A 10,336-nucleotide genomic window follows, 5' to 3' on the forward strand; every position below is an offset into this window, starting at 1 on the left:
AAGAGGCCATAAAATTACGCCTTGGCAAACTCGAAATGCTCGAAGGAAAACGCCTTCAGGCATTACAAATTTGGAGGCGTATCAGGCTAGAATGTCCCGTGCTTTTGACAAGCGCGTTAAAAGGAGATCATTCAAGCAAGGAGACCTAGTGCTCGCCGTCATCCGTCCAATGAATGTTACACGCCGGGTGGGGGGAAAGTTCGAGCCAAAATGGGAGGGTCCCTACATCGTAAAGGAAGTCTAATCTAGCGGCGCATATAGGATAATTTCTCCTGATGGCGAATATTGTCCGCCACCGGTAAACGGGAAATTCCTTGAGCGTTACTATGCGTGAGTGAAGACAAAATATGTGTATATACTCCATACCCTCAAGAGTAGAAACTGGGGCACACAAAAAAAAACTCCAACGACCTACGAGTATAAACTGTGATGCAAAGGAAAAATCATAAAAAAAAATGTGTACGTATATACTCCATATCCTCAAGAGTATAAACTGGGGCATGCAAAAAAACTCCAACAACCTACGAGTATAAACTGTGATGGAAAAAAAAAGAATCATCAAAAATTGTGTACATATACACCCCACACCCTTATGAGTATAAACTGGAGAACATAAAATGTTACTCCACGTCCTCACGAGTATAAACTGAGGCACATAAAATGTTACTCCAATATCTTACGAGTCTAAACTGTGGTGTAAAAAGAAATGGCTCCAAATTCTCATGAGCTTAAACTGGTGTACAAAAGGGCAGTGTACATAAAAATATAAATAGATTTGTAAAAGATAAAAAAACTGAGCAGTGAAATAAAGTAATAAGGCTTCAAGCAAAAAATGTGAATAAATAAAGGGTTTACCCAAGCTAGCTCATGCCATTAGCACGAAGTATCCATACCACACAGAAAGCCGGGCTGTACGAATAGCATTGCATAGTCCTTCAGTACACATGAATAAATCGCACGCAAGTATACGCGAATGGTGCTACTGGTGTGTGGGAAAACACGAGAAAATGGGTGTACCGATTGGCCGCCTTATGTAAGTCTGAGTAGAAAATGTAAATAGACAACATGTCTAATTTATTAGGAGCAAAAAAAACTCAGTTGGACTTGGAGTGCCAGTCCTTCAGACTTCCGATAATAGACTCGGCTTCATTCTCCAGCGTTGATATATTCCCTTTAAGAGCCTCCAGTTCCTCTGAAGCTTTCGCATTAGCCTCGAGCAAATCTCCATGCAGCTTCTTGGCTTCAGCCTGCTTGGCGGAACGGTCCGACTCCAGTTGCTTGACCCTCTCTCCAGCTGTAAGCAACTCGGCATTAGCTTCTTGCAGTTGAGCGGAGAGGGCCTCCACACGCTCCTTCTTCTCAGCATGTTTCTCCAGCACAGAAGACATCTCTGCTGCTGAGGTTTTCAAAGACGCTTCAATTGATTCAGCCTTGCTCTCTGCTGTAGTAACAAATTCAGACTTTTGCTTTGACTGATCCTCAACTGTTTTGCGGGCTTCCTGCACTGCATCTGAGATCGAAACAAATTTTTCCCAACCTGTGCGGACAGCGGCAATCTGAGGAGCAGTATCACCAACCGGAAGCACTGATCGAACTGCCTGGAAAATCTCACGACGTTCAGAATCAGTTAATGTAGGGGTATCTAAGGCTTCAAAAGCATTCTTCAACACCAAATCGATGGTATCCAGAATTGGCTTGGTAATGGCAGAAATATCCACGGGTGGCGCTGAAATATGTGTCATTGTTCCTTCGCCACTAACAAGATTAGAAGCTCCTTCTGTACCACCTTGCAATGGAGAAAGAAGTAAAATTAATAATCTTGGAAATGACGAATAATAATGTCAAAGAGTGGATAAGAGCTGTATAAATCTACCCTGTTCAGAAGTAGACAAAATGTTTAAAACATCAGCGCTCGGGGACAAGTTTGAGTCCAAACTTTGTGAAACAAGGGGAGGATCAAGACCTGAGCTTGATACACCATAATCATCCACATTTAAATTATCTAGATCACCTAGACCATGATCAACCTCTCCACTAAGTATGCCATCGAGATCCACACTACCAAGGTCAGATATGTGGATAGGTCCATCCAATCTAATGGGAATGGAATCATCCTCTTCGTTTAGAGTATCCACCTTCCTTTTAGTGAAAGGCCTCACATCTTCACCTGTAGAGACGAGGGCATCATCTTCCCCGAGCTCGTGAAGTGAAGAATCACGAGAAGGACAATCAACAATATCCATTTTCTTTCGCTTCTGTAGAAAGAAATACATGTTAACAAAATGCAGGAAACAGGAAGTTGATGTCATAAAACGGGTTAAATCAAGTAATAGTTATTTAACTCACACGTCGGGGTTCCATAGAAGGTTCATCATCCGAAAGAAAAGCATGTAAAATTGGATTCCAATGATATGCAAAAGCCTTCTCCTGTGCCTCGATTTTTTCAATATAGGCCTTTTGATGGCTTACTAATACTTCCTTTATGATAAAGAGATCATCCTCTGAAAGAGTATGTGTGGGGTAAAACTTTTTTCCCCTTTTCGCACACATGCTTTTCCTCTCATCGTACGGGATTTTGCCACACATATTGCCAGACTTGAGGCTATTCAAGATTGTAGAGTGTGGATGTGCAAATTTCCTCCACCAGTTGGTCCAAGCCAGAGAAGCAGTACCTACATAATTAGTGCCAAGGGCATGCTGGATATCCTCTTGGACTGGGTGCAGTAAATGTGACCAGTACGCATACGCAACACCAACATCAGCTTCAGTTAATAGTGATTGCAATGGGTTGTATGGAACCTGTTGATCTAGCTTGAACTGACGAGCTACGCGATCTGGGTGATAGGGTTCGGCTGCACATAGGTCGGTGGACTCTGCTGAGAACCTCCAAGGAAGCATTCCCCGGCGAATAGAAATGGCAAAGGACCTTTGTAGTTGATCGACCCCTGTCAGTTGCGTGAGGAATAAGGGCACCATATGATATTATTATGGTTTTCCAAAAACTCATGCGCCGTCTCCGGGGAAAAGACCTTGGCTGGTCGGAACATGGTGCTTAGCATAGCCAGTTGCATAGGAAATCTCTTCGGAGAAGGAAGTTTGTCCCCTTTGCCTTTGGCCTCAAAAGCTTTCTTCAGATAAAGATGCATCCATCCAATAATATAGTGGATAGACAGAGGTGTCTGTTCAAAGGAAGGCCCAACAGGATTTGTGCTGATACGACGAAGAGCAAGATATAGGGAGGAAAGCGCAGGGGGTGCCAACGATATCTTCCGCCCTAAAGCAATCCAAGACGCCATGACAAGGATGCTAGGGCGAATAAACGGCCCTTCACCAACGACCACAAAGCAGCAAAGCCAAAGCGCGACAAAAGCTGCGACATACATACGACTTTTACGAAGACTGGTGGATGGCAAAAAATCAGCCCGCTTGTTGTGGAAATAATCACACCAAGCCTGGAAAGTAACAAATTTTTCTTTATGCTGCTTTCGGCGGAAAGAACCTCCCACGCATCCAAAAGATCAAATAAAAAGTTTGGGTACAAGAGTAATGAAGGATTTAGCTTAGTGAGTGACGGGATATATTCTTCGTAGGGTTCGCCTACTATAGGCAGCCCAGCCATAAGCAACATATCAAGCAAAGTGATGGTGCGTTCGCCACACGAGAGCATGAAAGTATTGGTTTGAGGACTCCACCTCTCTAGTAAAGAGCGGAGCAAAGAGGGGCTGACAGAATAATTGCAAAGGGAACAATAAATGGCGCCACGAATATAGTCCGTATTTTCTTCGCCCCCTTGCCGATTAAAATAATGATTGTTTAAGACCTCAACACCCCATTGAGTATAACCCTTTGGACGTTTGACATACTGGATTTCATGATACTCCCAGCCCAATTTTTGTGATACTATCCTGGTCCCTAAAGTGAAGTCTAGATCAGCTCTAGGAATGGGTGACATTGGATGGAAACACAAGGCGTGAAACGAATGCTCAGAGTGCCATCCACGGAGGGAAGAATCCAAAGTTCCCCGTGGTAATGTTGAATGGACAAGTACCGGGTTAGCCAATTCATGAGTTGCTGGTTCACACAACTGTTGTTTAGCTAATTCGGATAGGGTCAACTGATAAGAGGAAACCGAAGGTTGACCATGCGCCATCTACATACACATATATGAAAAGAAAATCACCAGCATGAATTGAAATAAAATGAGTCTGAAAGTTAAACATTAAGACGGGCTTTATATGTATTACCTGAAATTTCAGGATGGTCGTCCGTTCTCAGTTACTCGATCAACAATTCAATTCTTCCTTCCTAAAAAAAAGAGCGTAAGTAAAGAAATACGCATGCTCATGTAGGTTAATTGTGCGACGGTCCAAGTTCATACAGAAACTTGCCGGGACGCCAATGCTGAGGAAATTCAACTCTGGTATATAATGGCATATTTGATATCTTATAATCCCCACATTTGTGCGACGGACCAAGTCACGAAGACTTGCCGGATTGCCAAATGAGAGACAACTAGGATAACAACAGTTTCATATAATTTCAAGGTAAAAAAACAGTTTCATATAATGTTTAGCTCTATAGTTGTGCGATGGACGGGGAAAAAATCATAGTTCCAGCACGCCAACTATGAGAGAGATCTATGCCAAATATATGATAATATCTTAAAAAAAGATTGTTATCACTCTAGGCTACTGAAAAAATATTATACGTTTGGCCTCATGGATGTACGACATACCAAGTTCGTATAGAAGCTTGCCGGCACGTCAACCATGAAACGAGAATCTACAAATATATGATAACATCTTAAAGTAAAAAAAATCTGACTTCAGGCTACTCAAATTTTTGTACAGGTATATTTAACCTCATGGATGTACGACGGACCAAGTTCGTATAGAAGCTTGCCGGCACGTCAATCATGAAACAAGAATTCCTATAGATCTAAAGTATGATGACAGTAATTAGACAAGATGAACGTCGTAAATAGTGGTCCGAAAGGATACTTATAGGAGACAGGAGAATCACGACGTCACTGACCTTAAGCCCAAAACACATCTGCCTCTACTAAGATCAGCGGATCCAATCGAAACTTGTCTCCTCCTAAAAAAAGGAGATTAATAGGATTATTAGATTAAGAGGAATCTTAAGAAAACAAGGGAAGTAGCAATGCGTACCTGATGGCCGGAAGATCTGAGTTAGGCTAGAGGCGGCCCAGTTGTACGCAGGAAAAGCAGTCCTGCTGGTTGATGACGTGAGGAAAAGAGAAAGAAAGGGGTGTAGACTCCTGCTAAACTGCACTTATATGGCGACGAGGCCGGCCGCTGATAACAACTTTCTAGGATTGAGTCCTTATCCGATTAAGCAATCCTAACAAACTTTCAAAGCAGCGTACCACATGTACGTGAGGCTAATATCTGGCCGATGATTTAAAATAATAGTATATGCGTACGCCTTCGATGCTATGCCAAATATATACACGCATATTTTCGAGCTCTGAATCCGAATATTAATTATAAAAATACTCGCATTCAGACCTCGAGGGGCATCTGTTGACACCGATTTTGGCCGAAGGAAATATAGTGTGATTAAAACAAATGAATTACTTTAAAAGGTGAAAATGATAAAATACACCATTGAGTGTAAACGACCAGGGTGAATTTCCATCGCTTAATACAATACAGCAGGCACACAAAATAAATTAATAAAAAGAGTCGATATCTGGAAATTTTGCAAAGTGAACAAAAATCTCTTTGAAAAATTCGTCCCGACTAAAATCATACGTAACTTTCATCCATGCAGGCCGCCACCTACGGCGGATGTCAAATATCAACTTGAAATCATAATATTTCCGAGTCCTTGTTCCGTCGCCGAGAAGAAATATCAATGCGACGCATAAAAAATAAATAATATATATATATATATAGCGCAAACAAAATATACACGCGTTATATAGAAATAAATAAATGCTTCTGATGAGGTGTTGACACATATATACAGTTGAGAAATATTTTGTCGACGTACTCATCTCATGTATGATATTGAACTTTAATTTGCGTAGGAAATAATCAAGTGTGCACACCCTCATCAAAAAAACCTTAATGCATCATTAATGGTTAATTAGGCTTAGCCAATTAAAAAATACGGCTACTTGATTGCATGGATGCAGAACGCTATGCATGCATGTGAGGGGTGTGGTGTCAAGGCCCACAAGTTGATTTAAAGAATTCAAGCCCACACGGTGATTAAGAAATACAGGGGCTGATTACGGGCTTGCCGGTTCAAACCTTCGGTCAACTAGCAATTAATCAAGGAAATACATTAAAGAAAAGAGCCAGCCCGCACGCTCCCACGATTGCATGCACGATCCCACGATTGGAAACGTGGGCGTGCACGCCGGAGTGCTCTTGCTGCTCTCCCCTCCTATAAATACTCCCCTCCAGCATTCATGAAAGGAGGTTGGACTGCTCATTCTCTCTTATTCTGCTGCTGCTACACACATATACTGCTACAAGAAAATTTTCACACATACATACATACGTGAGGAGAGGAGATTTGGAGGAGTTCAGCAAGAAGGTGAGATTCATGGTTCTCTTCTAATCCCTTTGCTTCTCTGATTGGTGATCTTCCCTATGCTTGCTCAATCTTTGCTATTGGTTTGGTCATATTGATATGAGCCAAGTAGCTTCGCCCCATATGATGATTCTTGATTTGGTCACATTGACACACATTATGAATTCTTTTCCATGTTGCCCAATTTTTGCTTTTGGCTTGGTCATATTGACATGAGTCAAGTAGCTTTTTTCCTCATATAATGGTTCTTGATTTGGTCATATTGACACAGATCTAGGACTTTTCTTCAATTAGCATGATCCATATGATGGTTCTTGATTTGGCCATATTGACACAGATCTTGAATTTTTTTTTCCAAGTGACATGATTCTTGCTCTTGGCTTGGTCATATTGACACATCCCAAGTGGCCTTCATCCTCCACAAATTTGGCATTCTACTCTTGGCATGGTCATATTGACACATGTCAAGTAGTATTTTCACCATATTCGAGAGCTCACTCTTGGCATGGTCATGTTGACACATGTCAAGTAGTATTCTCACAAGTTTAATATCTTACTCTTGGCACGGTCATATTGACACATGTCAAGAGGTATTCTCACAAATTTGATAGTTTGTTCTTGCCATAGTCATGTTGACACATGTCAAGAAATACAAGTTGCATGATGAGTTCCTCTGGTTTGGTCATATTGACACAAATCAAGGTATTTCTTCCCTTATGTAGAGTGAAGGCTTTGTTTTCAACAAAATCACGGCAAAGGTATGACTCGGGGAAAATCAACATAAAAAAATAAGGAACAAACTATATACTATAGATTGCATATAATTTTTTTTGCAAAAAACATAAGTGCTCGTCAAAAGGCACTATGCTTAGTCGCATGTTCAATGATCACATGCGTGTGTGATATGCGAGAATGAGTCATGTAGCACAAATTAACCTTGTTCATACCTGGGTGTATAGAAACTAATATTCTCACTTCATGATGATAAACAAAATGCCGCCCAAATCGTAAATGGTATTAGATTAACCAAATGTCTCTAAAATAGACTAAATGGTTGCACTATATAAAAATGTGTTCGCCCCAAATAATGCTAGCCGTCATCGACAAATAACCAGATATGGGCGAATCTAATGTATGTGCATGCAAAGTAAAATTGACACATCGTACCTAGCTAATTCTAGGTTGATTGGTGTACATCCACTCAACCAAAATAAATTGTACGGTCCCTTCATATGGACATACATTAAAAAAACTAAAAGATGACCAGAGTCATAATCTGAGTTTGATCGCACTCGAAATATTGTTGTGCACTTGCATATGCCACCAAAACAAATTAAATATCTTTTATCTGCTCCATATATGTGTATGCTCAAAAAGGTCGCATCTAGCTTATCTTCGCATAAGATGAAAGTTAGATCATGCATCCCCCATACGGCTTGCAAATAGTAAGAAAACATAGATGTCATCTACTCATAAAACAAAGAGTACTACAATTGTTAGTACTAAAGTAGTTGCATTGCACAGAACACGTGCATGACTATATGTCCCATACGCATGCATCATGATGTTTGAAGACTCATTTAACAGATTGGTTAACCATTAAGATGACTTTCTCATACAAAGTAAAGAAAATAAATCAAAGTCTATATATTGGTTAGTCAACAAGTAAGTGAAGTCATTCAAGCATGCACACACGTACTGCCAATACCAGTACGAGTCAAATGAAAGCAAATATAAATGAAAGTCATCGCATATGATAATATCAACAAAGTCCAAGGCTCCCCCGAGCATGCCGGCGTCGACGATCGCGAGGAGGAATTTCTTTTTTTGTAGCATGTTGTAATAGGAATGTGTTGCAATCTTATGTAATAGCTATGTTGGAATTCTTAATCAGGGGTTTTCTCTTCGGAGATGTAATTAACAGATCTTTTATGTAAATGTAAGAGTTCTGGAAATAATGTACCTGCAATGTTTGATCTCCTTTTTATTGTATGCATTTACGCATTTAAATATATTCATTCTGTATCAATGACGTGGACGCGTATTCTCACGCCCGCCATTTTCCCGTCATCAGTCAGCAGCAAACTCTTTGTGTTTATCATTGAAGCTTTTCCACTCACTACCATGAGATGGATGGCTCATTACATTCTGATCTCTGTACTCCTGGTTCCTAGAATGCCACAGTACATCCTCTCTTGTTTTAGCATCATGAAACAACCTCTGCAATCTTGGTATAATTGGAAAATATCTCAGAACATTATGAGGAATCCTCTTCACAGCATCGCCATCTTTCCATCTTGATGATTTGCATTTCGGGCATTCACTTAAGTTGGCATAATCCTTCCGGAACAGAACACAATTATTCTTACAAACATGGATCATATCATATCCAATTCCAACTGCACGAAGGAAATTCTTCATTTTACTGTAGGTGTGTGGCAGCTCAGACGCATCTGGGAAAGATTCGCGGAAAGCATCCAACATCGCATCGAATGATTTGTTGGTTATCCGCTCAGATGTCTTCACCTGAAGAAAGGTGACCATAGCTGAGAATACTGACAGCTTATTTCCTGGGGTGACAGCAACGTTGCATTGTTCCAACATGCGGGCCCACCGTTTTTCTTCTGCAGGTGAAAGTTCACGGAATGCACGAGCATTTCGTAGCATTGTTTCAATGTTGGTCAAACTCACTGGCTCCGCCGCCACCACCTCCTCCTCCTCTTCCACCTGAGCATCAGGCAGATCAAAATGGTGATCTGCTGCTTCCACGTAGTCAATAACATTGACGTTCACAGCTTCACCATGATGAACCCACCTAGTATATGTGACCGACATCCCATACAAGTGTAGATGATTTTGCACAGTTGACTGGGGTCTTGTAACTGAATTCATACAACTGCTACACGGGCAGAGCACATATGATTTCGGACCACCGTACTCAGCTCTGATAAAGTTCATGAAGTTTTCAACCCCCTCGACATATGCAGCGGAGAATCTTCGAGCAGAAGTTATCCAAGTCCTGTCCATCTGTTAGACATACAAATTAGTTCTTCTACTAGATATTACAGGAAAAACATATATGCTTTTTTATGAAGTCCAGAAAAAAAATACCTAGGTCGATGTCTAAAGCTATGGCAAGATATTTGGACGAGCATATCTAAGTAACGAAATATATGTAAAGCTAATTCAGCAAACAGATTTGAGTGCCAAATTATGGCAGGCTGTTTCAGCAGTCAATGAGGCCGAGCACACAGCCATCGAACAATCGAAGGCCATCGCAGCAACAAAGATCGAGTATAAAATGGTGTAGAGCTATTTCACCTAACAGATTGGCTACTAGACCATGGCAATCTACGTCGCAATAAATATATGGCAGGATATTTTAGCAACTAATCGGCCTTGGCATGCCATCTCAGCTAAGCAGATTGAGTGCAGAACAGGGCAAGGAAGCTTCTTAAGCAGAGCATATTGACAGTAAACTACTTCGGAAAACAGGGAGATTAACAGCGTCTATCAGCTAACATTCAGCGCTACACCGACATGAACGGGGCCTCAGTCTAGAATGCGCGTACCGTGGGAGAAGCTGACCGCCGTGCGTCTCCACACGAACATCGCCAGCGGTGGCGGCGCTGACCGCCGTGCGCCTCCACAAGAACGTAGCCAGAGGTAGCGGCGCGGCTAGAGGACGGCAGTCTACGAGAGCGTACTGTGGGAGCGAGAGGATCGCCGAACCGCGGCGCCGACGTATCGGCGCGGCGGGAAGGGCGGC

The 10,336-nt window shown here is 41.6% G+C and overlaps 1 protein-coding gene across 5 annotated transcripts; it reads right to left on the reverse strand.

The window, feature by feature from the left end:
- Positions 1 to 910: 910 nt before the first annotated feature.
- On the reverse strand, positions 911 to 5,299 carry LOC123165920 (uncharacterized). 5 transcript variants are annotated; one of them, XM_044583679.1, is made up of 8 exons: positions 5,172 to 5,299; positions 5,035 to 5,097; positions 4,862 to 4,938; positions 4,736 to 4,782; positions 4,245 to 4,305; positions 2,347 to 4,150; positions 1,874 to 2,255; positions 911 to 1,786 (listed from the first exon to the last, which is right to left on the reverse strand). In XM_044583679.1, the coding sequence occupies exons 6-8, from the start codon at positions 2,974 to 2,976 to the stop codon at positions 1,095 to 1,097; spliced, it is 1,704 nt and encodes a 567-aa protein (XP_044439614.1). In that variant the 5' UTR covers positions 2,977 to 4,150; positions 4,245 to 4,305; positions 4,736 to 4,782; positions 4,862 to 4,938; positions 5,035 to 5,097; positions 5,172 to 5,299; the 3' UTR covers positions 911 to 1,094. The 5 variants fall into 5 exon arrangements, with proteins under 5 accessions (XP_044439614.1, XP_044439638.1, XP_044439623.1 ...); XM_044583703.1 differs by lacking the exon at positions 2,347 to 4,150; XM_044583688.1 differs by having other exon boundaries at positions 4,736 to 4,938.
- Positions 5,300 to 10,336: the final 5,037 nt, after the last annotated feature.

Source organism: Triticum aestivum, chromosome 1D, assembly GCF_018294505.1.
Source record: "Triticum aestivum cultivar Chinese Spring chromosome 1D, IWGSC CS RefSeq v2.1, whole genome shotgun sequence".
NCBI classification, from domain to species: Eukaryota; Viridiplantae; Streptophyta; class Magnoliopsida; order Poales; family Poaceae; genus Triticum; species Triticum aestivum.

Bases quoted from the DNA above. Each gene is read 5' to 3' on its own strand.
- LOC123165920 (XM_044583671.1), bottom strand. From the start codon at position 2,976: ATGGTGCCCTTATTCCTCACGCAACTGACAGGGGTCGATCAACTACAA. The intron at 2,256-2,346 runs GTGAGTTAAATA...TTCTTTCTACAG, and splicing joins CTTCTATGGAACCCCGACGT to AAGCGAAAGAAAATGGATAT. The intron at 1,787-1,873 runs GTAGATTTATAC...CTCCATTGCAAG, and splicing joins TTTGTCTACTTCTGAACAGG to GTGGTACAGAAGGAGCTTCT.